Consider the following 25,443-nt stretch of genomic DNA (forward strand, 5'->3'; position numbering starts at 1 on the left):
GGAGTCCCAGGCGTATTGTCCCAGAGATCCGCGACACACCCAACCAGCTGCAGTCGACTTTGGGTTGTTGAAAAAGGAAACAGGAAAGATGGGAAGAAATCCCAGGCCAGCTGGCAGCTTCCATGGGAGTGTTTCATCACAGGGGACATAGCATGGGCTGATGCCTTAAAGGTTAAGAATTGATAGGAGGCCAGTGGATTTTTCTGATAAGTAATCTCTCTCGCTTATTTCATATCACTGCAGAGTGCTATTATCTATATTAATTTGAAAGTGGTCTGTGAAGTAACTGGTAGGAAAGGTGATTTTTAAAAATATTTTCTTTTTAATTGGAGGATAATTACAATATTGCGATGGTTTTTTTTTATAATTAACTTTATTTTTTTTTAATTGAAGATAATTGCGCTACAGTTTCTACAATACATCAACATGAGTCAGCCATAGGTATACATATAAACCGCCCCTCTTGTACCTACCTCCCACCTCCCTCCCCATCTCACCCCAGGAAAGGTGATTTTTTTTTTTAAAGTGTTTACTTGGCAGGGTTGGGTCTTAGTTTAGACATGAAGGATCTTTAATTGCTCTACAGCATGTGGGATCTCAGTTCCCTGACCAGGGATCAGACCCAGGTCCCCTGACTGGAAGCAGATTCTTAACCACTGTACCACCGGGAAGTCCCAGAAAAGTGATTGTTATCCCCGTTCTGTAGCCAGGGTGACTGTGCTTAGTGAATAGGAGTCGTCTGTGCAGGTCCCATGGCCGATCAGTTGCTGACATGGGATCCAGACGTACATCTTTTCCATCTTTTCTCTGGTTCTGGTGCCTTTTACATCTTACTAGGTCAGGAAATGCCCTGAAGAGAGAAAGGGTGTGTGTTTTCTGGGGGGTGGGGGGGGGAGCAGGGAGGTGGATGGGGAAGTGGAAAAACAATAGGTCTAGAGAAGAAAGGTTTTCATTAAAATCCAGGCTGCCAGGCTCTGTCTGAGAAGGGGGTCAAGAACAGAAGTCCCTGCCTAAGGCCAGTAACGCTGGGGGGGGGGGGGGGTGTCAGAGTTCTAATGAAGGCTGGGGGGCGGAGACTGGTTGGGACCACAGGCAAATGTGTAAGAGCATAATGAGCCTTGTCAATGAGAGGCAGACAGCAGTTGTGGTTCGGCATCAAGGCTGATGGATTCGAATAAGAAACTGCTTTTTTGGAGGAGGCAAAATATCCAGATGCCAAGGAAGTCCTTACTACCTAGCCTAGGTTACGAAACCAGAAAAGCCCCTCTGAAGAGAAAGGCCAGTTTCCCTCAGCCTTGGGTGTGTAAATAAAGAGGGAGAAAGGCTAAGCTTCGGGTTATAAGCTTAGTCATTCTATGGGGAGACTCTCTTTGTTGCCATTCAAGTCAGCTTAAGCTGATGTTTTGGGTCATATGACTAAAAATTCAGGTAGGGCCGGTTTCAGGTGCAGCCTAAAACAGTGGATTAAGTAATATCAACAAGGCCCTGTTTTTTTTTTTTTTCCTGTTTGTCTACTGTGCCTTCATTCACACTGGAGCCCCTTGGCAGGTCTAGGTGCTGCCCCTCACGTTTGTAAAATGGCTGCACCTGTTCCAGGCCTTGCACCATTATTCCATACTGTTCAAGGAAAGACACAGTAGCTGGTGCAGAAGAGTAAAGAAGCAACTGTTTCTCAGAAACCCCAGCAAACATTGGTTCTCATTGTTTTATTTGTCCATTGACCTGAATAACTTAAAGACCATTCAGGCAGGGGGTGGGGCGGGCATTTCCACCCAAACTGCATAGTTAAAGTGGTGAAGCAGTAGCTTTTGAAATGAAATTTAGAGGCATTTTTGCCAGAAAGAAAGAGAATGGAGGCTAGGTGGTAAATTACAGGTCTTCCATACCAGCCAAAGGAAGGGGCGAGTGAAATAATGCCAGGTAGATTTTCCTGGGGAATTCTTTGAGTGAGGTAGTAACTCTTGCACATCATTAGTTAAGAGACTAGACTTAAGCTGTAAAAAAAGACAATAATGGAATGTAAAGAACAAAGATTTATTTCCCTCTCACATGACAGCAGCCCAGCAGCTTTGCTTCACACCATTATTCTTGGTCCCACTTGGGTTTTCAACTAGCACAAAAGTGGGGAAGGGAAAGTGTGGAGGAAGCAGCCCCTGTTTGAAGGACTCTGGGTCTTAAGTGGTATGCACTGCTCCATCTCTCATTCCACTGATGGGAACTTGGTCGTTGACCTTGCGTATCTGCAAGGCTGCTGGGAAATGCAGGCCTGCATGCTAGGTGACCAGTGACCAGCTTGCAGCTCTGTAGTTACGGAGAAGTGGGAGAAGAAATTTTATCGAGGAGTTGGCACCTCCATCACAACTCCCACAGTAGATTTCCTAGGAGCTTATCCATTCTGAATGACATTCCTGTGGCAGATAGCACTTCCTCAAAGAAGACCCCACATCCAATTTCCTGCATTTTGGGAACCAGGAATGTTTAATCGCAACTATGTCAGTTACAGTTAGGTTCAAATGCATATGACAGAAAACCTAAGATAGCAATAACCTAAGCAAAGTAAACACTTGCACTTTATTTCTCTTATGTAAAGGACGTTTATCATAATTAACGATTCATCATGGTGACAGGGGCTCTGTTCCACTATCTCAGCATTTGGTTTCCTCCTTAGTCCAAGATGGCTGCCCAAACTCCAGCCATCTCTTCAGCATTTTTTTGGCCAAAAGAGGAATTCAAGGACATTTCCCAGAAACCATAAGCACATTTACACCATTGGTCAGAACTTGATCACACAAGGCACCTGGCTGCAAGGGAAGCTTGAAGTGTAGCTTTCTTTCCTGGCAGCTATGAGCCTTCCCCCAAGCTGGGGTTCTCTTGCTGAGAAAGAAGGGGAGAACGGACACTGGGCAACAAGGGGCAGTCTCTGGGGAGAACGGGCACTGGGCAACAAGGGGCAGTCTCTGCTAGAGATCATATGCCCCGTGTCCACTATCGGTGCCGTCTCCTCTGCCTGTGTTTCTCTGCCCATGTTAATTTTTTTTCTGGTGGGGGTGGGCTGGGCTTTGCCACACTGCATATGGGATTTTCCCCACCAGAGATCGAACCCATGCCCTCGTCCCCTGCATTGGGAACACAGAGTCTTAACCACTGGACCACCAGGGAAGTCCTGCCCATGTGAAATTTTAAAACCCATCTTCGTACTTCTCTGAAGGAAAACCATCAGAATAGCCGACGCTTATTCAGTGCCTGTCAAGTGACAGACTCTGTTCTATGTCATTTATGCTTCACAACAGTGCTCTCAAAGCACTCACGTGGAAACGCTTAGTGTGGGACTGTTGGCAGGCGTAGGTAGAGTTGAGGGGACCAGAAGGGCTCGGGGAAGTGGCCAGAGATTAGCAGCAGGAGGAAGCCACGGCCACCCCTGAAAGGGCAAGGGGACAGAGCCGGGCTTAGAGTGTGAGAGGGGGGCTGATGCAGCCCAGGCCAGGATGTGGGGCTCTGGACGGGAGCCCAGGCCAGCACCGCGAGCCAGGCAGGAGTGGCCCCAGGCGCAGGTCCACACCCTGACCTGTCTCTCCTCGCACCTTGGAGCTTTCTGGCACTGCCAGCCTTGGGCTGGAACCACCTGGAAGGCAGAGGGCAGGGCGCCGGGGAAACAGCGCCCAGAGCGCAGCCTCCCGAGGACGGAGAAGGGCAGGAGTGGATGGGGGGTTGGGGAGCAACACAGAGCCACTGCGCAGGGTGGTTGCAACCCCATTTTAAGGAAAGGGGGACGGCGGCGGGGGGGAGGGGAGGGCGCTGCCGGCCTGGGTTGCAGAGTGGGGAGGTGGCACAGCCCCGCACTGACCCGACTGTTTCCGAGCACGTGGCCGCGGCTGATGCCCGGTCAGCGCGCGCGTGGCTTGGACAGGGGTGTTTCGGGCCGGAAGTAACCGCGTCACCCTCGCCCTGGCAGGTGGCTATCGCGAACCTCGGCGAGGCCGTGCAGGACGCAGACCTGCTGGTGTTTGTCATCCCCCACCAGTTCATCCACCGGATCTGCGACGAGATCACGGGGAGGGTGCCGAAGGACGCTCTGGGCATCACCCTCATCAAGGTGAGGCGGCCCCTCGCCACGCGCGGGCTCCGGGGAACTTGCGAACCTCTTTCATCTGCTGGGGGAAAGGAGCTGAGGGGAGGGGATGGCTGGTTTGGGTTTGTTTTTTAAGGATATCTGGAAGGGAATCAAAACCACGCGTCCCCTCGTGAGTCTCGCTTTACTCGCGTTTTGGAGGGGCTGCTTCCCATGTGGAGGGGGTTCCCAGTGCTGGGCTCCCCCAGGAAAAGATCTTCCTGTCTATCACACGGGGCTGCGCCCTTGCCCTGGAAATCTCACGTGTTTTACATTCGCTGGGAAGTTAATCATCTTTAATTTCCCACTCCTGGATTTATTCCCTGGCGAGGGTGTTTTTAACTGGAAGTCAACAAACCATCCCCAGAGTCCCACAGACAGAATTCAAGAGATTCATGGACCTTAATGTGGGGATGGAATTGCATTTTTATTTATTTTAACCTCTAACTGAAATGCGCCTCTCCTTCACTTATGAGTGTAGTCCACAGCCCAGAGTTTCAGTGACAATCTGTTAGCAGGACCTTGACCCTGTGGTCGATACAAATTATAGGTATTTTCATTTTACTTTACAACGGCTTCAGATATCTCAAGGTATCATTTATTCCCAACTACTTGGGAATTATAATAATTAGACCTGCTATGGCACCTTTTTATAATTGCAGTAAGAAAATATATATATTACTTTGTCACAAATGTAGGTTTGTTGTTTTTTTTTTTTAACATTTGATAACTGTATTTCAAACTAATTGCCTTGCTGGGTAATCTTGTATTTTGCTTTATGCATATGGAGTCTGAGAATGAATCCATAAACTTCACCAGACTGCCAGGGGCAGGTCTGTGTTGTCAAAAAGGTTAAGAACCCTCTTGAGAGACTGTGTTTGTAGGTGAATGTTTATGAAAGCAAGCACACTTCAAATGTCAGTCATCCATAGGATGGACGAATGAATGATGGGAAACTACACGGGAGTGAACCAGAATATTCATGTGGCCACATGGGTGAATCTCCCAAATAATAATATAGTACAAAGCAGCACATCACAGGTGAGAGGCACAGTTTCATTTATAGGCTTTCAAAAACAGGCATAGTGATATAACATACTGTTTAGGGGTAGTTTCATGTGATAAAATGAACAAGAAAAACAAGGACACAGGGCATAAATGACGTTGAGGATAGGGGTTCACCCTGGCGGGCACCAGGAAACACTAATGAGGAGAAGGATGAACTTGGGAATAGACCCAGGGGACTTCAGTGGTGCCCATCATGTTCTGTTTCTTAACCTGGATGGTGACGTTGTTCATTTTCACTTTATCGTTATTCTCTAAATGGTACATACACACTATGTCTGTTTACTCTTAGAAACGAGATTTTTCAGTCGCCTATGCCATTGGAGGTCTGAATCTAGATGACTTGTAAAGCAACGGTCTCCAGCCTCTTGGCCTTGGGGGTTTCTTTTCCTCTAACCCACTGACGTCCTTGCAGGGCATAGACGAGGGTCCTGAGGGGCTGAAGCTCATTTCTGACATCATCCGAGAGAAGATGGGCATTGACATCAGCGTGCTGATGGGAGCCAACATTGCCAACGAGGTGGCCGCCGGCAAGTTCTGCGAGACCACCATCGGTGAGGGCCACTGGGCAGAGGGACGTTGCACTGTGTGTCTTAACAGGCACATACTCCATTTCTGGAATTTTCTGTAGTGAACTCCTCCCTGCTCCCGTAACATTCCTGGGGTGGACATTCAGTGGGGTGGAAATTTTATGTTAGGAGGCTGTTCTGTGGGCATGTGAAGCGTTTCTACAAACACTGGAGTGAAAGTAAAGCCAAGGAGACCATGTGGCCCGCCACAATCCAGTAATGTATCATCGAGGTTATTCACAAAAATGCAAGGGTGCTTGCTTGTACCAAGAAGCAGATGGTTGTGTCCATGGTGGAGTGCCCTTGGCCTTAGAAACCCAGCTTTTCTTTTTATTTAAACAACCGGAACTTATTTCTTGCAGTTCTGAAGGCTGGTTCAAGATCAGGGTTGAGCCAACCCTTTTTCTATGGTGAGGGCTCCCTTCTTGGCTTGCAGACAGCTGCCTCCTTGCATGAAGGATGTAGGGGTCAGGGAAAGCAAGTCATGTCACAACTGTGTGACTCCTTGGACTGCAGCACACCAGGCTCCTCTGTCCTCCAATATCTCCTAGAGTTTGCTCAAATTCATGTCCATTGAGTCAGTGATGCTATCTAACCATGTCATCCTTTGCTGCCCCCTTCTCCTTTTGCCTCAGTCTTTCCCGGAATCAGGAGCTTTTCCAATGAATCGGCTCTTCGCATCAGGTAGCCAAAGTTTTGGAGCTTCAACATCAGTCCTTCCAATGAATATTCAGGGTTGATTTCCTTTATGATTGACTGGTTTGATCTCCATGCAGTCCAAGGGAAACCTAGCTTTTCTTTACTCATAAATGCCAGTATCTGGAGCCTCATTGGATGCCTCAGAGATCTAAAAATTGATGGGAGTGATCCCCTCTTTCCAAAGGAATAAGCTGAGGCTCAGAGAGTAAGCTCCCTGCCCAAGATCACACAGCTAATATAGAATTCAGACATGAACTTGGGTCTCCTGGTTCCTGAAACAGAAATCCCTTTCTATTCTTACACATCAATGTTGTGAACATGTCTATTTCTTTTAAAAAAGGGCTTCAGAATTCCTAAGTGCCCACATACCATGTTATAGGACTCATAGCATGCTTTGCAGGGTATATTTAAGTTTATCTACCACTCCAGGACTTACTTCCACTCTTATCAAATGCACCAGTGATGGGAATCATTTCTCCTTGGCAGCTTCATGAAAGGAAGCTCTGGAAGAGATCAGGCTCTCTTGAGTAAGATGGGATGGATGGGAAAAGGTTTTTATGCATGCATGTAAGTTAGGACATTTTTAATTTTTTTTTCTCTTTTATTTGTAATTGTACAGGCATTACCTGATTACCATGGGACATAGAGATAATCAAAAGAAAGCCGTTTCTTAAAACTTGATTATTTTAGGGGCTTCCCAGGTGGCGCTAGTGGTAAAGAACCCACCTGCCAATGCAGGAGGTGTAAGAGATGTGGGTTCGATCCTTGGGTTGGGAAGATCCCCTGGAGGAGGGCATGGCAACCCACTCCAGTATTCTTGCCTGGAGAATTCCATGGACAGAGCAGCCTGGCGAGCTACAGTCCATGGGGTCACAAAGAGTTGGGCATGACTGAGGCAACTTAGCACAGCACATTGATTTTTAATTTTTATTTGAGTATAATTGATTTACAATGTTGTGTTAATCTCTACTGTTCAGCAGAGTAAATCATTTATTTATATCCACTCTTCTTTAGATTCTTTTCCCATATAGGTCGTTACAGAGTATTGAGTAACGTTCCTCGTGCTATATAATAGGTTCTTATCAGTTACCTATTATATATGTAATAGTGTGTCTAGGCCCAACTCAGTCGCCTGATTTATTCCCACACACACCATTGCTTTGTTTTCTATATCTGTGACTCTTGTTTCTGTTTTGTAAATAAGTTTGTATTCTTTTTTTAGATTCCATATATAAGTGATATCATATGATATTTGTCTTTCTCTGATTTAGGAAAACCATTTCAAGTTTCATTTAATTTTTGTTATTTTTTTCTACTTGCGATGAACTGTGGTTGTAGTTGTTAATACACTCTTTTGATAATTGTTTCATTTACTTCGACCAGCATACATCTTTACAGCTGCATAGCATTCCATTGACAGTCCCATATATCTGGGCACTTAGGGGTGGGTGTGTGGGTGTGTGTGTGAGAAATAATAATTTTGAAGAGCAGAGGTATCACAAATGATAAAAGGAAGGAAACAAAATTACCTATAATAACATTACCCAGGTTGATATTTATAAAAGCAATAAGCACAGCTAAGAAAATTCAGGGGCTTCCCAGGTGGCACTAGTGGTGAATAACCCGCCTACCAATGCAGGAGACTCAGGAGACATGGATTCCATCCCTGGGCCAGGCACATCCCCTGGAGGAGGGCAGGGCAACCCACTCCAGTATTCCTGCCAGGAGAATCCCATGGACAGAGGCATCTGCCGGGTTACAGTCTATGAGGTTGCGAAAGAGTTGGACACGACTGAAGCAACTTAGCACGCAAGAAAATTCAAACAGTACAAGAAAGTATGAAATTAGAATTAAGACCTCCTCCCTCTTCTCAAAGGAAATCATTGTTGATAGTTCCTAAGTATCCTCCCATTAAAAAAAAAATTGCATATGCATGCTAGGCTGTACTTAGGTTTTATTCTTTTCAGTTCTTTTATTCATCTTTATTCATCTATGATTTTAATGTAGCCTGTGAAACTGTTATGTAATCACTTTAATTTTTCAAAAATAATTATTAGCTAGTTTTTCCAGCTTAATCCTATTTGCCTGTAGTCAGTTTGCTAGTTATTTGGTTGGGATTGACCAGTTAACCCCAGTCATTCTGTAGGGTTGAGACAGACTTCATCTCCAAATTTAAACTGATAGATTTTGGCTAGGATTTCTACCTGCCTGTTAGCCTTGTTATAGGAACGCTCCCCTTTGGGTGCATCAGGCTATTTTACTTGTAAAGACAGACACACACACAGAAGTCACATCTGTTTCTCTGGCTTCTGTTTACGCATTGCTTCTGCTGCCTTCTGTGGGTTGAACCATGACTGGCAAGAGTGATCTGATTTAAATTAGATAAAATACTCAAAAGTGAGATAGAACAGGAAAGTGATATTTTCTAAATTTTCTTATATAACCTGAACTTAATCAACAGGAAATATTAGACAAGGCCAAAGGAAGGGACATGGTACAAAACAAGTGGCCCCCACTTTTTGGGGGGAGCAGCACCATGTGACATATGAGATCTTGGTTTCCCAGCCAAGGATCAAATCCTCGCCCCCTGCATTGGAAGCCCAGAGTCTTAACCACCTGACCGCCAGGGAAGTCCCACAACTGGCCCACACTCTTGAAGAATGTCAGTGTCGTAGGAGACGTTGCAAGTCTACAGGAGAAATCTGGAGGGACCTGGCTATGACGTGCAGTTCAGGATCCTGGGCTGGATCCCGGTTGCCATGAAACCAACCTGGGGCTGTGGGTCAAACAGGCACTGTGAGCCGTGGTGGTGAGAGCGCCCTTTGCAGGAATGACTTCACCGTGTCTGAGATGTCTGCTCAGCCTGCAGATACTGTCCAAAGTCTGTTCTATATAAGTTGTGGTGCTAAATGTCAGGATGCATAAGCCCCTTCTTTGTGGAAGGAGCTTCTTAGGACACAAAAGTAAAGAATTATGGACTGAGATGTGGAATGTGAAGGAGTCTTATGTAAACAAGTTGATTATCTCCAAAATTTGGTGTGGAAGAGAAGGGGGATTTTCCTGTCTTTCGGTTCATATTGAGTTTGACAAGCCCTTCCACATGGCTGATGGGCGTTCCCTGTTCTGGATCACATGTCCTGGGTCCCTTCTTGCCTCATCACTGCTTAAGACTGGTAATAATAATACGATCAATGCTTTCTTATCCAAGACTTAAAATAATGGAAGATTTAAAAATTCAAAGGGTAAACATTTGATGCCATTTGCAGCAACATGATTGAACCGAGAGATGATCATTCTAAATGAAGTAAGTCGCACAGAGAAAGAGATATATCATTTGATATCACTTATAGGTAGAGTCTAAAATATGACACAAGTGACCTTATTTATAAAATGGAAACAGACTCACAGACATAGAAAACAATGGTTACCAAAGGGAAAAGGGGTGGGGAAGGGATAAATTAGGAGTTTGGGATCAGCATATACACACTGTTATTTAAAATTGGTAAACAACAAGGTCCTACTATATAGCACAGGGAACTAGAGTCAATATCCTATAATAAACCATAATGGAAAAGAATAAAACAAATAAAAGGTGCGTTTGAGAAAATGTAAGACTCCTTTAAATCGAGCTCACCTCGCTAATGAACCTTGTGTGTAATTTGCAGCACAGACTCCAGCAGACGCCGCCTTGTATCGGTGGCAGATGGAGAACGCTCGTCTCCTTCCACATGTCCAGTTACTCCCAGCTGCTGCTGGCTCGATCACAATAGCTCAGTGGAGGGAGTGGGGGCCTGTCTGTGCTGCTCGTGAGCCCCCTTCGTGTTGCAGGGCCCTGGCCCATGGAGAGGGACAGAAGAGAAAGACAATAACTACATCGTGGTGTGGATCTGGGGCTGGTTTACCCAACCCAGGTGATGAAACAGTGCTGCTCGTCTGGAGGACTGTTCATAAAAGGAAGAGGACAGTTTGCTCACACAGAGGGAGTTGTAATATTTGGACGAACGAGCATTCAGCTAAATGACATCATAGCGGTGCCTGTAGAATAGAAAATGTTTCTAAGTATCTGGCGTAGCTGTCCTAAACATTTTATGATGGAAAATGTCCTTAAACCAAACAAAAGTAGAGAGAACTGTATTAGGACCCGACACGGCCCTTCTTTAGTAATGATTAACTGCTGGCTGGCCTCATTCATCTGTTTCCCACCCTCTCTCTACTCTTGTCTGAACTTGTTTTTTGGTTTGTTTGTTTTACTTTTTGGCATGCAGGATCTTAGTTCCCCAACCAGGAATCAAACCCATACCCCGTCCATTGGAAAGGTGGAATTTTAACCACTGGACCACTGGGAAAGGCCTCCCCTGGATCATTTTGATATTATATTACTTCTGAGTATAATTTTGTTGAACATCCTGGTTTTTTTCCCTGCAGTGGAAGACTATGGCTCTGATTGTAATGTCTGTTTATTACTTCTTTCCTCCCGCCCCTGAGTGGAACATAGCATAGAAAACATAGCATGGAGGTCATATAGGTCCTGGGGCCAGAACACCTGGGTTAGAATTTGGGCTCTGCCTCTTACTAGCTGTGTGACCGAGGGCAACTCAGTAAACCTCTTTGGGGCCTCTTGTGTGTCAGTGGGGCAAATCAGTCATAGGCTTGTAAATACCACTGTCCCACTGTGATTATATAGACCTTTGAGTGCTGGTTGTAACTAATGGGCAGCTTGCACACCTCATGAGGTTAGAGATCACATCGGAGGTTTTCAAACTTGGCTGCCCATTGAAGTCACCAGGAGAGCATCAGAAATTAGTGACGCCTGCTTGACCCCAGAGCTTGTGATTTAATGGATGATCTCCCAGTGATTGTCATGTGCAGACAAACTTGGGAAACAGGCTCAGGAAACTCAAGGCTGGAAGCGCCCAAGTGCCATGGTCCCCGGGGGAGCTTTCTGCCAGCTCTGTGTGGGAGCCGGAACCGAGCTGGAGAGTTTTATCATCCTGATTTCCAGAGCTGAGCGCCACCCCACATCCCACCAACCAGAGCAGATCTCACATCAGGCTCTATGTGTTAAATTTTAGTTTTGTTTTGAACTGAAAGTCTCTATAAATAGAAAAGTAACATGAATAGAAAAGTATGATCCTCCACATCATTCCAGGCATGGTCCCAATGGGGAGTAGATACAAGGAGCCTTTGAATGCATTTCCATCCTCCACCAGTTGAGTCACTGAACATGTTTGTTGATGTTGTATCAGTTCTCTGTTGCCATAGTAATGCTAAGTAACAAATAATCCTGAATTCTTAGTGGCATCCAAAATAAACAGCGGACACATCTGTGGGTCCGCTGGGAGGCGGTGCGGTGCTCCTGGCTTCTCTTCCTGTGGGGTCCAGCAGGCCAGCTGGGGTGTGTTCCCACAGTGAAGGCAGATGGACATGGGAACCCCCCTGCTGCACAAACAGGCTTCAGATTCTGCTGTGTCAGGTCTGGTCCCATTAGCCAAAGCCAGTCACGTAACTGGCTCAGGTGGTAAAGAATCCGTCCACAATGCAGAAGACTCAGGTTCGATCCCTGGGTCAGGGAAATCCCCTGGGGAAGGGGATGGCTACCCACTCCAGTGTTCTTACCTGGAGAAGTCCATGAACAGAGGAGCCTGGCAGGCTAGGTCCGTGGATTGCAAAGAATCCACACGACTGAGCAGCTAACACTTGCCCTTTGACCAAAGCCAGGCACGTGACTGAGCCCAAGGGTGGGGAAATTGTCTCACCGACTGAGTCCAGGCATGTCCTGAGGTTAGGCCTAGCATTGGTGGGAAGGGAGGTACTTCCTGCGGAGGGAGCCTGTGTTTATGGTAGCAAAAAGTTGCAACAATTTTAGATCTCAAACAACAGGAAGACACTTAGATAAAATATAATGCGCGTATGCGATAAAATACAAAGCGGCCATTTATTAATAAAGTAATGTAGAAAATATAGGATATCACTGAAAATTATTCCTGACATAAATGGGGGAAAGCTGATTGTGAAATCCATGTTATGTTCTCAATTGAGAAAAACTATGTATATTTCAATTTTGGTAAGTTAAAGATACATGCCAAATTGTTGATTTTATCTGTGGTGGGATTGTGGAATATTTTAACTATCTGTTTCTAGTCCTGTGACTTTATGAACTTTCCTATCAGGAACGTATGTCACTTTTGTAATGTGAAAAAGGTCTTTTTAAAAAGATTTTTTATTGGCTTAAAAAAAATTTTTTTTTTCATTTTGGGTCACACCCCAGGGCATGGGGGGATCTTAGTTCCCCTAGCAGGAATGGAGCCGTGCCCCCTGCATTGAGTGCCCGGAGTCTTAACACAGGACCGCCAGGGAAGTCCAAAACTCATTTTAAATTGTGTTAGATGCGAAAGTTAAGATGAGAGGCCATTGTTAATTTCCTTTTTTCCCTAACCTTTCAATAGGCAGCAAGATCATGGAGAACGGCCTTCTCTTCAAAGAACTTCTGCAGACTCCTAATTTTCGAATCACAGTGGTGGATGACGCAGACACAGTTGAACTTTGTGGTGCTCTGAAGGTAAAGGAGCCCTGTCATTTCTGCTTACCGAAGGAGTCCTCACGCAGGGCCACTGCCAGCGTCATTGCATCCCATTCTAAGAATGAGTTCTGTGTTCTGTGCTCATACTTCTGGGGAAAATAGTGAATTGGCAGCCTTGTTTGTCACTTCCTGCTTGGCCCCAGCCTTTCCTGGGTGGTTAGATTTCCTCTCGCAGTCGTGGTGCGCTTCTGTTTGTAAATCTGGGAGCAGTGTGCTAGTTTGTTCTCTGGGAAGTGGACGGCATGAACATTTGGAAAGCCAGGGGCAGACTCTGATTGTAGAGTCTTACCTGGGAGCCAAGTATTCTGTAATTCCTGCATTTCTCCTCCGTGTTATCTTGAGCAGGAAGAGGAACTTGGTTGCTCTGGATGATCTCTTGGTTTGATGGTATGGTTGGTTGTTGTTTTTAAAGAAGAAAAAAACCATCTGCTGCTGGCAGGTTTTGCTAAGAATAGCTTAATCTTTGCCTATAAAGGGAAAAGCTCAGATTAAAGAGGCAGCTTGTGTTGGCTAGTGACTTGAGAGAGTCAAGAGAAATTTCCATGTGTGGACATGGGCTCCTGACTTGTAACCCTCCGCCTTTAAAAGTTGTCGTCAGGGGCCTTTCCTAGTGGTCCAGTGGTTAAGGCTTCTCCTTCTACTGTAGAGGGTACAGGTTCATTCCCTGGTCGGAGAGCTAAGATCCTGTATGCATCGAGAGCTAAGATCCCGCATGCCTTGCAGCCAAAAACCCAAAACATAAACAACAGGAGCAATATTGTAACAAATGCAATAAAAACTTTAAAAATGGTCCACATTTAAAAAAAAAAACTTAGAAGAAAATCATGGTTGGGGTTCCTGTCTGTCCTGACAATGGGCAGTAGCCAAGAGGGCTGTAACTTGTGAATGTTCTCCCCTTAGAAGCAGAGCTGCCTTACCTGCCATCTCAAAAAAAAAAAAAAAAGGAAAAATACAGAGCTTCCCTGTGAATTAATAACCCCTTTGAGTCACTTTTGAGTCATTTCTTTTGTAGCAGAAGCTACTTTTCAGGAATTTGAGCACCCAAGGATGGAAATTAATCTGACGTTCGCCTTACTTCGTCAGGTGAAAATTACAAAGATCAAAAGAATGCAGGGAGACCGGTCCATAGGGCACCTTCATATGCTCTCTGCAAATTGTACGTCTTTTCTTCTAGTCCTAATTTAAAACCACTTAATGTCACGTGTGTATGTGTAGTCACGTCTCCATACAATGAGAGTTTTAAAAATTGAAGCCAACGAAAGACTTAAGCCCCCAGGCAGCCCACATTCATCTTTCCAAATGCTAGCAGGGAACTCTCACATTGCACACAGCCTTTTATACGTTGAAGATGCTGGCTTTGGCTGCGTTCTTTATTATTGTTGGGTGAGATTTTTATGCGTTTTTAATAGTCCTTCATTAAACTAATGGGAGGTCTCTGCTCAGCACGGCCCGTGTGCTCCCAAACTGTCATGAAGTGATTGGGTTATTTTTGGTGGTGGATGGAGAAGCTGTGAAAACCCACCCAGCACAAAGGGGCAGGGGAAGGGGGTGGGAGAGAAGAAAGTGTCTAGATTGAGGGCCCTGGAGAAGCTTCTGCGGATGGAACCAGATATGTGCTGACCCTGCTGCTGAGCTGGGCCCTGCTTCTGAGCTGAACTGGCTTTTCAGTTCTGTTGGCAGGAAGCCTCCAGCTGCCATGACACAGCGGTTCGTTGGGGGCAGAGGTAGATGAAGATTGAGAACCATTCATCATCCTGCCCCTGGCTTTCCTTTCAACCAGGAGTGGTTACCATCATTCCTGCCAGCCTGCATCAGAGCTGGGAGCTTTAAAAACTGAGAGGCAGGTTCTTGGGCAGTAACTGAGGCTAACCATCCCATCGGACCAATAAGGAGACAGAGCACCAAAGAGTGAATGACTCAAATGTAGCAAATACTGGCTCGCTCAGAACGTGAACGTGGGTTTGAAGAGTCTGTCCGGGGTTCTTTGGTTACTCTGGATGACCTGACTTTTCTCGTTGGTGTCCAGGCCATTGAATGAAACGAAATCCTCTCTTGCTACAGCCTGCCCAGCACGGTCAAATGGGCCTATTTTTCCTTGATTACATAATTAATAGTTTTGTTTTCTTCATGATTATAAAAGATAGCTTCATACTATAAAGAGGTGTAGAGAAGAAAGTGAAAATGACTGATGATCTCTGCATCCTGAGATAATCACTGTTAATGCTTGTTGTCTGCCCTTCCAGGCTTTTTAGCAAGCATAGGTATGTGCATGTCCCCCTTTTCAAACAAAAAGTGCATCTTACTGTTCAAGTAGTTTATGTTTTACCTTTTAAAAAAATTTTTTTGAAGTATAGTTGGTTTACAGTGTTGTGTTTATTTCTACTAAATAGCAAAGTGAGTCAGTTATACACATATAATCATTCCTTTTTGGATGTTTTACTTTTTTCACATTAGCAATCTTTAGTCATCTTCTGTATTCTAAAAAGTTTTAAAGTACACTTTTTTCATGCTCAAAAATGTGAGGGCATTTGAGTTACCAAAAAAGAAAAACAAAAAAAAGGGCGAGGTGGCGGGTGGGGGAGGGGGAGAACGAAAGTTAACAGCTCCCTACAATGTTGAAAGAAAAGAAACATTCAAAGGAATTATACAAAATCAATTCATACCAGTGCATCTTACACCCTTCAGAATGTCCTTCATCTCTTATCTACATTAATCTCTTAATCAGTGAGTGAGTATTCTTTTTTAAATATCACCTTTATTCTCTTAATCAGTGAGTGAGTATTCTTTTTTAAATATCACCTTTATTTAGGGAGCCCTGGCGTCCTGCAGTCCATGGGGTCTCAAAGAGTCAGACATGACTGAACTGAACTTATTTAAGCATAATCCATGTACTGTGTTGATTAAATATATGATACAATAGGTTTTAACAGTTGGGTATATACACCCTGGACATCATCACTCCAATACAGAACATTTCATCACCCCAGGCAACTCCGTAAGTCTTTACACTTTACTCCTCCCTCCCAAACCAGCAGTCACCCATCTGCTTTTGTTCACTGTAGAATGTTTATAATACATGTATGTAGTATGTACTCCTCTGTGTCTGGCTTCTTTCCCTTGGGTGTATTTTTTAATGTAAATTTTAAGATGTTCTTCATACAGAAAAGTATAAAAGTCCTATAAGTATTTAGCTCAACCTGTTATTTTTAATAAATGGTTAATCAAGATTGTTTCATTAACAGAGACCCAAAATAATAGGGGCTGAACCAGGTAGAACTTTCTTTCTTGTGCAGAAATCCTAATTCCATATGAAAATTCCACTCCACAAAATTCTCAGGGACCCAGGCTCCCTCCAGCTCATGAGAGATGACCCTTGTCCTCATGTTCTAAGATGGTGACCAGGGCTCCAACCATCACATCTGCCTTCGAGGCAACAGGATGAAAAAAGAAAGACAAAGGGTTTGTGGCAGCTGTCTTTTAAGGCATTCTGGGGAGTTGCAGTGTAACATTTGTCTTTATTTTTAATTTTTTTGGCCATACCCTGTGGCATGTGGAATCTTAGCTCCCTGACCAGGGATTGAACCCACACCCCCTGCAAAGGAAGACAGAGTCTTAATAACCACTGACTGCCAGGGAAGTCCCTGGCTTCATCTTAATAGGCAGTTAGTACTTAATTGTACTCCCTGCTGCAAGGGAGGTTGAGAATTTTTCCACCCCCACCCCCCCCCCCCCCGGGAAAATACACTTGCGTGAAAGTCAGGGACTCAGGCTCTAGAACAGGAGAGTATTTGGGGGGAGACACCCATCACCTCTGCCACAGATGCATGTTCTTCTCTGCAGGGCTGTCTGTGCTGAGGCTTGCCACCCTAGTTGTAGGCTGTGTGGGTTTCCTCCAGGCCAGGAATGTGATGTGGCTGTGATGAATGTGCTGTGGGTCGCAGTCTGGTACCTAGTCTCTAGCCAGGGCTCCAGCTAGAACCCAGTAGCATATGTGGCTGTTTTCATTTACATGCAAGTTATCTAAAACTTTTTTAAAAAATTCAAAATTCCGTTTCAGAGTCACAGTAGCACCATTTCAGACTCAGTAGTCACATGAGTCTTTCGTGAGTCTCAAGGTCTAGTGGCCACTCTGTTGGACGAGCAGATATCAAACATGTACATCTGGTCAGGGTGCCCAACCTGTGGGGCTGAGTGTGGACTTGACCTTGGACCTCCTGGACATCTCAGATGGGTGACCTTACTCAGGGCTTGACCTACAAACCACAGGTGGCACCTTGCCTGCAGTTAGATAGCCTCCACTCTGCAGGTTTCCTCTAGGTTGGATGCACTTGAAGGTGGCCTTGGGAAGAGTCAGATGCATTCAGAAAATTCTTGACTTGGGTTTCAGTGGGACAGTTCTTCTGAGGCGGTAGGAGTGTGTGCATAACCTGCAGGTAGCATGGGCTGCTCCTCCAGTTTTACAGTTTGGGTGGGAACGAAAGACCGTGAGCCCCGTCGACTCGCTGTGATGCAAGATTGCAAAGACAACACGTCGGGAAGGGTGTCTCTGAGTGTTGCCACCACCCGGGAAATGGGCCAGGGCTCAGCACGTCTGTCTTCTGAAAGTCATGGTATTTTTAGCTCCAGAATAGTTTAAAGCAGATTTGAATGCACGGCGGATAATGATAAATTTCACAGCTGAGCGATCTCAGAGGACATCTGCTTGGGTGCTATTCACTCACTATCTGACTGCCTCAGTGTGTTTATTTTTCTTTTGACAGTGATAAGTGGTAGGGGAGAGAGGGAGATTTCAAGATCCATCTTAAGGTGATTAAACTGGCCCTGGGTCCCCTGACGAGGGCGGGCTTGAGTCTGCAGTGGCCCGCTGCTCCCCGAGGTGGGGAGGTCGGATGTCCGGGGAAACTGGGAACTGGTCGCTACCTGTGTGCCCCCAGACCACGGTGGGGGGGCACTCTCCTCTGCCTTTTCTCGGAGCAGTGACACAGGTCAGAAGCACTGCTTGGCAGCTAAGGGCTCATCCCTACGGCTCCTCCTTGGATGCCTCCAGCGACCAAGAGCTCACCCCTTCGCCTCAGTATTCTCTCTTGACTGGGGTCAGCCCTTCCTGTTAGAAAGTTCCGGTCTTGCTTTCCCAGCCCCTCTTTGTGTTCCAGTCGCTGGCTGGAGCAGCCTCGTGTGATCTGCTCCCAGGAGAGATGGTGGAGCCAGGCTGTCACGTTCAAAACCCAGCTCCTGACTGTGGGACCTTGGGCGAGCTGCTTACCCCACATGCCCAAGAGTCCTCCCCTCACGCTATACATAGTAGCAGAACCTGCCTGGTAGGAATGTTGTGAAGATTAAGGGAGTTAATAATGTAGGAAGCACTTAGAAACAGTTCCGTAAGGGAAGCTGTTATTTTTACTATTCTTTCCCATAAATCTTTTGTCCTCCCAGGCCTCTCCCTTTTACCTCCCAAGTCTCTCTGCAGGCCTGGGAGGCAGTCCTCTTTTTTGTTTTTTTAAATACTTTTTTTTTTTTCAGTCCTGCCACACAGCATGCAAGATCTTAGTTCTCCAATGGGGAACTGAACCCAGGCCCCAGCAGGGACAGCACCAAGTCCTGACCACTGGACCGTCAGGGAATTCCCAGGGGGCAGTTCTCTTTGATATCTGATTGCAGGGGTGTCTCAGGAAGGTCTCTCGGACCCCAAGATGGGTAGGAATGACCAGACCACGGTGGCCACACCATGGAAGGAGCAGAGTAGGGGGAACGGTGGGCTTGTGGAGCCAGGTCCTGGGGGCATGTCCCGACTATGTCAGTCACCAGAGCGATGTTCTTGGCAAGCCGTTGACCCTGTCTGTGAACCAGCTAAAGTGAAGTGTTAGTCACTCAGTTGTGTCAGACTCTTTGCAACCCTATGGGCTGCAGCCCACCAGGCTCCTCTGTCCGTGGGATTCTCCAGGCAAGACTACTGGAGTGGGTTGCCAGTCCCTGCTCTAGGGGATTGTCCCAACCTAGGGATCAGACCCATCTCTCCTGCATTGCAGGTGGATCCTTTCCCATCTGAACCAGCTAAGGGGGCAGACACACGCTTGCTGGGGTTGCCAGTGAGAATTCAGATGAGACCGCGTGGGCAGCATTTGTGCACGCATTTTATTTTCCTGTTAAGTCGGGGGTGGGTAACTTTTTCCAGAAGAGCCTCATAGAAAATGTGGATCTTGCAGACCTTATGGGTCTGTGCACAATACTCAGATCCATTGGCAGCAGAAAGGCAGCCACAGACAATACGTTACTGAACGGGGTGCCGAGTTTCCAAGCACAGTGTGACTTACGAAAGTCGGGTAGTCATTTGGCCCTAATTTGCTGGTCCCTGAACTAGGCGATCAGCTCCTGAAGAGGTAGGTCTGTGTCCGAGCTGCCTGGTGTCCAGCAGAGAGCCACACAATAAGCCAGCACTTCGCAAATGCTAATTTAGAGATTATCAAATGGAACAAAAGGCAGAAACTTGATCTACACATATGCATCCATCATTAACCAGTACTTCTACACCAAGAATGCTCACAATAGAAGTGCCGACCTGGGATCACCAGAGGCCACCTACCTAGTGTCAAAGCAGAGTTATTTGCAGTGGCTCCAAACTGGAAACTAACCCAGTGCCAACCACCCGAAGGGGTGAATTGCATTGTTTTTGCATAGTGGGATACAGTGCAGCAATGGATATAAACGTGTCCTGCACTAAAGTACAGCTGAATCTCACAGATGTGATGTGGAATCGAGACAGAGAAGATGACACAAAGGATTATATCCTGTATGATTCTACTCACATAGTGCCAAGACAGGGAAAGTAAATGTGTGCCATTAGAAGTCAGGAGAGCAGTAACCTTTGGTGCCGGGGTGACTGGGTGGGGGGTGCTGAAAGGGGCTTTCTGGGGCACTGGTTACCTTCTGTTCCTTGATCAGGGTGCTGGTTACATGAGAGTGTCATTTGTGAAACTTCATCAAGTCCTGCACTTATGACTTGACCACTTTTCTGTCAATGTTATAGTTGGATAAAGCCTTTGATTTATTTAAAAAAAAAAAAAGGAAAGAAAGTCTGTACAAACAGTATTTAAGTGGAGATGCCTCTGCACCATGCCCTTTCTCTGGCGGATGCTTCCCTCTGAGTCCAGGTTCCAGAGTCCTCTGGGCTGTTTGCCCCATGAATGGGAGCTGGTCCCTCCTTCCTTCTCTCTCTCAGAGGACCAGAGTAGAACCCTGGGTCCTGCAGAACGGGAGAAGCCAGCCAGCCTCCCTGCCTCTGCTCCGCCCCGCCTCCCCCGCACGCTTTCCCGCAGTGTGCGTGTGAAGGACCGCATCTCCAGGCTTCTTGCCTCCTCCCCAGAACATCGTGGCTGTAGGCGCCGGGTTCTGTGACGGCCTCCTCTGCGGCGATAACACAAAAGCTGCCGTCATCCGCCTGGGGCTCATGGAGATGATCGCCTTCGCCCGGATCTTCTGCAAAGGCCAGGTGTCTACGGCCACGTTCCTGGAGAGCTGCGGCGTGGCCGATCTCATCACCACCTGCTACGGGGGCCGGAACCGCAAGGTGGCCGAGGCCTTCGCCAGGACCGGCAAGGTAATCCCGGGCTGGGGCGGGGGGTGTCCCGGGCTGGGGAAGAGCCGCTGTCCAGGGCACGGAGGTTGTGTGTGCGGGGCTGGTCCTGCCCACGCCACCTGCCTTCACTAGCCAGCGCTTCGGTCCTACCACCTCTGCCTTGCGTGTTCTTACCTTTCCTTGGCCTGCTGCTCCCCTCCCCCTCCCCTGCTTTTAAAATAAGTGAGCTTTAGGGCCTTTCCTGACATTCCAGTGGTTACGACTCCAGCTTCCATTGCAGAGGGCTTGGGGTAGATCTCTGGTTGGGGAACTAAGATGCCACATGCCATGCGGCACCACCAAAAATTTTTTTTAAAGTGATGCTCTAGATGTTACAGGAGATTATGTTCATCCATTGTTTTTAAGACCATCGAAGAACTGGAGAAGGAGATGCTGAATGGACAGAAGCTGCAAGGACCTCAGACTTCAGCCGAGGTGTACCGCATCCTCAAACAGAAGGGGCTGCTCAACAAGTAAGTGCCCCGTTTTCCGCGAGGCCAGAGGATCAGCTGGCATTGCGCTTGCTGATGTGCACGGTCAGTGCTTGACTCAGGCGTCTGCCAGGCATGGGCAGGAAGTTAGCAGAGCAGTGCCGTCCTTCGTCTGTTGTGAGGGTCTACGGCAGGAAACGTCTGCCTGCCCTGACAACGAGCATCTACCCAAAATCCGAAATGAGGGAGGGGAAATGAGCCCTGTTAGGCACACTATCAGGTTGGCGAAAAAGTTCACTCGGGTTTTCCCATAAGCGGAAAATCCCCAGCGAACATTTTGGCCAACCCAAGACAAAATAGGAGTTTGAGATTCTGGCTTGCCCTGTGGAGTATTTGGTAAGAGTTACACGGGCTTTCCAGGTGGCTCAGTGGTAAAGAATCCGGCTGCCCAGCAGGAGACCTGGTTTGATCCCTGGGTGGGGAAGATCCCCTGGAGTAGGAAATGGCAACCCACTCCAGTATTCTTGCCAGGAAACAATGGACAGAGAAGCCTGGCGAGCTACAGTCCATGGAGTCTCAAAAGGGTCAGCATGACTTAACGCATGACTTAACATGAGTTAAAGCAATGTGTCATATATTTTTAATTAAAAATTTAAAAAAAGGTTACTTTGTCCTTTTGATAAAAAGATAACTTGTTAAGGAAATGTCAAGCAATTCAGGGAAAAAAGAAAGGACAAGTCCCCGTAGGACTCTAGCCCCAGAGGTGCCCTGTGTTAAGGTGTGATGAGGAACCTTGGAGTCTCCTCGCCTTTCAGGTGTACCCATCCATACTCTGCTTAAAAAAAAAAAGTACCATCTATGTGCAACCAAGACCGGACCCTAGGACCCCAGGATAGCACACGGATAGGCTCGGGTCCAGTCCTTTGCTAGGATTCCGAATTGACTTGTTGGCCAGTGTGAGTCTGTGTGGACCCTCTGACTGCAGGGGGATACAGGCTGGAACAGCTGTTCTGGGATCAGTACCTGCCTGTTTAAAAGCACATGTGGCCAAGCAGGAGAAACCTGCCTCTCCCTAGTCATGTCCCATTTCCTTCTGATTAGAAGTGGACCTTCTAACTGATAGAAGTTGGTAAAGGACAGGGAGGCCTGGCGTGCTGCGGCTCATGGGGTCAGAAAGAGTAGGACACAACTGAGCGACTGAACTGAACTGAGAAGTGGACCGTGTCGTGCCTCTGTTGAATGAGGTCGCAGCTGGGTTGGGGTCCCTGCCCTTCTTGCAGGCTGCATGTTGAGTCCCTCAGTGGTCAGGCAGAGCTGAAGTCCTGCCATTCTCACTTGGCGCCACCTCTTACCCGCATTTCTTTCTCTGCCGTTCCAGCCATCATCACCCTGGTCTTCCTTCATTTCCTCCTCCTCCCTTTCCTGCTGTAGAAAGAGTATTGAGGGGGAGGCCAGTGGCCTTGTGGCTCGCCAGCTGCGTGGTCTTGGGCAGGTCATGTTTTTAGCTGTTCTGTGCCCTTTTAGCCAGAAACTCAAACTGGTAGACCAGGTGACTGCCGTGGTTACCTCTAACTCAGAGACCTCCTGTTCTTTGAGAATGAGGTCCACAGGCCTTAGGTTGGTATCTCAGTCCAGTTACCAACTTGGCTTCTAACAGCATGTCCTGTGAGCCCTGTTTAGTGGAAGTAGACCTCCCCTGCCCCAAGCGCCTCTTTCTCAGACTCCTGTGTGCCTTTGCCTGGCAGTTTGACCTGCCTGGACACCCCCTTCATGAGCATCTCAACCATCATGGCCCATGAGGCAGCCTGGGTATGTCCTCAGAGAACCTTTTCCATATCCTGTAGACTTACATCACTTCCCGTGCTTTGAAATTACTGTTTAGAGCAGCGGTCAGCCAACTTTTTGTCCAGAGAATCACATAACAAAATTTCACCTTTGTAGACCACACACAGGCCCCTGCTTATGTAGTCTGTTTCCTTTTATAGCCCTTTAAAAATGTAAAAATCATTCTTAGCTTGCAGGTGGGGCAAAAACAGGTCACAGGCAAGACTTGTGTTTCTGGCCGTGGTTTGCCACATCCCTGGTTTAGACACGATTGCTGCTAATGTGTTGCTGCTGAACTTACAGTTTTACTTTGATTTTTCAAGTCTGGGAGGGGGACCACGCTTCTGGGAGAAAAAAACGTTGAAACCATACAAAAAGGCGTGCGAGAAAAACTGGGCCCGGATCCCCACCACAGACAGAAGCAGCTCTCTCGGGGCTCCTTGAACGTCCCACATGGCGCTTCTTTGTGTGACGGTGACAAACCCCACAGTCCACTCTGCCCCTTTTCTAACCTGCAGGGTGTGTTTGCAAGATTGTTCAACATCCGCACCGAGAGGTCTCGTCTAATGTCTGCAGAACATTCCACAGTGTGGGAGAACCTCGGTTTGTTTATTAACCAGTTTCCCCTTGATAAATGTTAAAGTTGTCTGGGTTTTAATGCAGTCATGAGATTTGCTTACTTCAATGTCCTTCTGCCTGTCTTTATGACCACGTGTGAGTATTGGGTATTTGTCTGCTCAGGCTGCTGAGGCGAAATACCACAGACAGAGCGGCTCACACAACAGAAATTTCCCACAATCCTGGAGGCCGGAAGTCAAAGATCTATCTGCAGGATTGACCTCTCTGAAGTGTCTCTTCTTGACCTGCAGATGGCGGTCTTACCCCCATGTCTTCTGGTGTCTGTCCCAGTCTCTTATAAGGACACCAGCCATATTGGTTTAGGGCCCATCTTAATGAACCCTTTTCACTTAATTTCCTCTTTAAGTGCACTATCTCTAAATATAGTCATTCTGAGGTGCCTAGCTTATTGTTTTCATAACAGTTTGCACACCCCTTTCTTCTACCTCTGTCTTGCTGCTCCTGCTTCCCTCTCCCCGCTGGTAACCACTACTTTCTTCTCTATATGTGAGTCTGCAACTCTTTCGTTATATTCATTAATATTCTTTTTTATGGCTGAGTAGTAGTCCATTGTTTATGTGTACCAAATCTTCTTTGTCCATTCATCTGTTGATGACTGTTCAGGTTGCTTCCATATTTTAGCAATTATAAATAATGCTGCTATGAATATTGGGGTGTACATACCTTTTCAAATTAGTGCTTTTGTTTTTTTCAGATATGTGCCCAGGAGTGGGATTGCTGGGTCATAAGGCAGTTCTATTTTTAGTGTTTTGAGAAACCGCCGTACTGTTTTCCACAGTAGCTACACTAGTTTACATTCCCACTAATGGTGTACTAAGGTTCCGTTGTCTCCACATTCTTGCCAACATTGGTTATTTGTGTTCTTTTTCATGATGGCCATTCTGACAACTGTGAGGTTATGTTCCTTTTGACTTGGATTTCTATGATGATTAGTGATGTTGAACATCTTTTCCTGTGCCTGTTGGCCATCTGGATTTCCTCTTTGGAAGAATATCTATTCTGTTCTTATGCCCATTTTTTAATCATGTTGTTTGTTTGTTGATAGTGAGTTGTATGAGCTAGTCATTTCATTTGCAAATATGTTCTCCCATCCGGTAGGCTGTCTTCATTCTGCTAATGGTTTCCATGTCCTCCTTTCACTTTTTCACCTTCTTTAGAGAGCTCCTCAAACTGATCTAATTGGCTTTATAATCTTTTATTTTTGGATGTCATGTGGTCCTGAAATAAGTCCTTTTCTAAAAGAAAGATTTTATGTTTGAGCTGCGGTGGGGCTTCACTGCCACGTGCAGCCTTTTTCTAGTTGTTGCAGACAGGGGCTGCTCTTCTGGGGTGCTGGGCTGGTCACTGTGGGGGCGTCTCTTGTTGCAGAGCATTGCAGACAGGGGCTGCTCTTCACTGGGGTGCTGGGCTGGTCACTGTGGGGGCGTCTCTTGTTGCAGAGCACAGGTTTTAGGGGCATGGGCATCAGTAGTGGAGCACTTGGGCTCAGTAGCTGTCACTCAAGGCTCCAGAGTGCTGGCTCCAGAGTTGTGGTGCATGTGGGATCCTTCCAGACCAGGGATTGAACTGGTGTCCCTTACACTGCAAGGTAGATTCTTAACCACTGGACCACCAGGAAAGCCCATAACATTTTAAACAATAGAAAATAGCATTTAGATGGGCATTATAGCCTAATGGTTTAGTGTTAGCTACAAAAGTCAGAAACTGTGCCTCAGTTTCATACATAGAATAGGGATAATATTATCTACCTTATAGTGTGGTTGTGAGGGTTAAACAAGTTACTTGTCAATAGAAATGTTCCCCCCCTACCCTGTATCACTTGTCATCATCTCATCTGCAGAACACATTTTGAAAATGCTAGTTGTGAAAATTGGGAGTACTTTTGGCTTCATGAGTAACAGCCAATTAAAACACCT

The 25,443-nt window shown here is 46.5% G+C and overlaps 1 protein-coding gene across 3 annotated transcripts in view; it reads left to right on the top strand.

Moving 5' to 3' along the window:
• Positions 1-25,443, top strand: part of GPD1L (glycerol-3-phosphate dehydrogenase 1 like) — an 83,302-nt gene that overhangs the window by 28,402 nt on the left and 29,457 nt on the right. For all 3 annotated transcript variants that reach the window (XM_020894714.2, XM_070455305.1, XM_070455304.1), the window contains exons 3-7: positions 3,953-4,093; positions 5,589-5,727; positions 12,888-13,000; positions 20,382-20,615; positions 21,000-21,106. In XM_020894714.2, coding sequence (XP_020750373.1) covers positions 3,953-4,093; positions 5,589-5,727; positions 12,888-13,000; positions 20,382-20,615; positions 21,000-21,106 — 734 coding nt within the window. The remainder of the gene's footprint in view (positions 1-3,952; positions 4,094-5,588; positions 5,728-12,887; positions 13,001-20,381; positions 20,616-20,999; positions 21,107-25,443) is intronic.

This window comes from Odocoileus virginianus, chromosome 26 (assembly GCF_023699985.2).
Source record: "Odocoileus virginianus isolate 20LAN1187 ecotype Illinois chromosome 26, Ovbor_1.2, whole genome shotgun sequence".
Classification (NCBI taxonomy): Eukaryota; Metazoa; Chordata; class Mammalia; order Artiodactyla; family Cervidae; genus Odocoileus; species Odocoileus virginianus.